General features: G+C 62.3%; 1 protein-coding gene across 1 annotated transcript; it reads right to left on the minus strand.

Annotated features, from left to right (window-relative positions):
* Positions 1–10: 10 nt before the first annotated feature.
* Positions 11–1,906, minus strand: LOC116863900 (leukocyte immunoglobulin-like receptor subfamily A member 6). Its single transcript, XM_032851201.1, has 4 exons — positions 1,510–1,906; positions 1,064–1,366; positions 543–839; positions 11–327 (listed from the first exon to the last, which is right to left on the minus strand). Exons 1-4 carry the CDS (start codon positions 1,904–1,906, stop codon positions 11–13), a joined length of 1,314 nt encoding a protein of 437 aa, XP_032707092.1.
* Between the last annotated feature and the right edge of the window lie 191 nt (positions 1,907–2,097).

The raw sequence follows: 2,097 nt of genomic DNA on the forward strand, positions 1-2,097 counted from the left end.
GGGGACAGGGTCAGCGACTCTCACCTGAGACCAGGAGCTCCAGGGGGTCACTGGGCTGTGACAACAGGTAGGGGGAGGTGCTGGCGGAGCCGTAGCACCTGTAGGTCCCCCCGTGGGCTGAGGTCACAGGACTCATGGGGAATTCAGCCCGGTGCTGCCCAGCTCGGTACTGTGATCTAAGACGCAGGGGGGGATCGGCTGCCCCCTCCTTGGACAGAAGGAAAGTGTCCACAGGGCTCCGTGACTGACACAGCAGGGTCACATTCTCTCCTGGGGCCACCGTGGGTCCCGGCTGCACCGAGAGGGAGGGTGTGTAGGGCAGTTGTCCTAGAGAGAGGAAGGGCGGGTGAGGGGCTGTCCAGACCTTGTTCTGAACTGCGTCTGTCTGTGTCCTCCGAGTGTGTCCCTTCCCATCCCCCATCTCTCTCTGTCTCTCTCCCTCCCTGGGGACCCCACACCCCTAGTCCCGGCCACCACCACCTGGGGTTCCCCTGGCAGGACCTGGGCACTCTGGAGTCCTGACTGACACCGTGAGACCTCACCTGCGAGCAGGATGTCCAGGGGGTCACTAGGGGCCGACCACTCGGAGGAGAGGGTGTGTCCACCGTAGCACGTGTACCGGCCCCCGTGGGAGGGTCTCACCAGGCCCAGGTAGAAGTTTGCCCCGGAGAGCCCAGGCTGGGTCTGCCGGCCAAGCCGCCGTGGAAGGTCAGGTGCCCCCTCCTTGGACAAAGCGAATCTTTCGTAGCCGACATCAGAGTGACACTGGAGGGTCAGCCTCTGTCCAGAGGTCATGACAGTGTCCTGTTGGGTCAGGAGGAAGGGCTTCCCTGACACACCTGGAAGAGACCAGCTGTGGATGGCAGGGGCTGCTTCTCCCCAAACCTCCCTTCTCACATCCTGATCCCCGGGTCTCACCATCCATCACCGTCAGTGACGCTGACCTGTGAGTCCCCGTGGTCCCCTCACCCACCCTCTCATTGGGGCTCCCCTGGGAGCAGAGTCCCCATTAACCTGTCTGGTGCCTCAAAACACGGATGGGGCAACAGTCAGACTTTCTCACCTGAGACCAGCAGCTCCAGGGTGTCACTGGGGCCCGACCACACCTGGGGGGTGTTGCTGTAATAGCCGTAGCATCGGAATGTCCACCTGAGGCTGGGGGTCACGGGGCCAACAGGGAACAGGGCCTGGGTTCCCCCATGGGGGACTGGCCTGGAGACCAGGGTCCAGGAGGGCTGACCTTCTCCTTCCTTCATCAGGACAAACCTGTGGAATCCCATCCGTGAGGCACACTGGAGGGTCACGTTCCCTCCTGAGGTCACGACAGGGCTGGGCAGGGCTGAGAGGCTGGGTTTGCCCTGGGATCCTAGGAGAGGAGGAGGGGGTGGTGTTAAATGGGGCTCAGACCCCCACATTGTCCCCAGGCTGGGCTGTGAGAAGGAGACACCTGAGAGCCCACCCCCTTCCTGAGGGCAGAGCCTGGGGCTGGGACCCTGAGTGGGCTCGCACCTGTCATCACCACCAGCTCCAGGGGGTCACTGGGCTCTGACCAGCCAGTGGGACTGAGATAGTCACAGCGGTATCTTCCTGCATATATGTCTGCCATGTGTGTGATGGGGAATTTGACCTTGTCTTTGGATTCCAGTGGCTTCTGTCTGTCCCAGGTTTCTAACTTCCCCTCTTTATGCAGGCGGTACTCCTGGGCCTCCAGGCTCCCCTGACACCAGATGGTCACAGATGTCCCCCAGGGCATCACAGAGCCTGGCGCAGCCCAGACAGTGGGTCTGGGGAGGGTCCCTGGAAGGAAACAGAGGCTGGGACACAGATCTTCCCCACCCCCAGGTCCCAGCTCAGCCCCAAGCCCCCAGACATTCCCCTTGGTCAGCCCAGAACTTCTGTTCTCCATCCCCTGCTGCCTGGTGGGTGACTCCTGTCTCCAGTGAGGAGATGGGACTGGGACCCCTGGGGTCGACTCACCTGTCTGTGCTTGGGTCCTGGAGCCCAGACTCAGCCCTGGAAGAGAGTCCCTGTGAGAGGTTTGCCCCGAATCCTAGCAGATCCCCTTCCTCCTGTGAGCCTCCTGAGCCTGGGGTCTCT

The sequence above is a fragment of the Lontra canadensis genome, unplaced genomic scaffold (assembly GCF_010015895.1).
Source record: "Lontra canadensis isolate GAN:19392208 unplaced genomic scaffold, GSC_riverotter_1.0 scaffold4693, whole genome shotgun sequence".
Classification (NCBI taxonomy): domain Eukaryota; kingdom Metazoa; phylum Chordata; class Mammalia; order Carnivora; family Mustelidae; genus Lontra; species Lontra canadensis.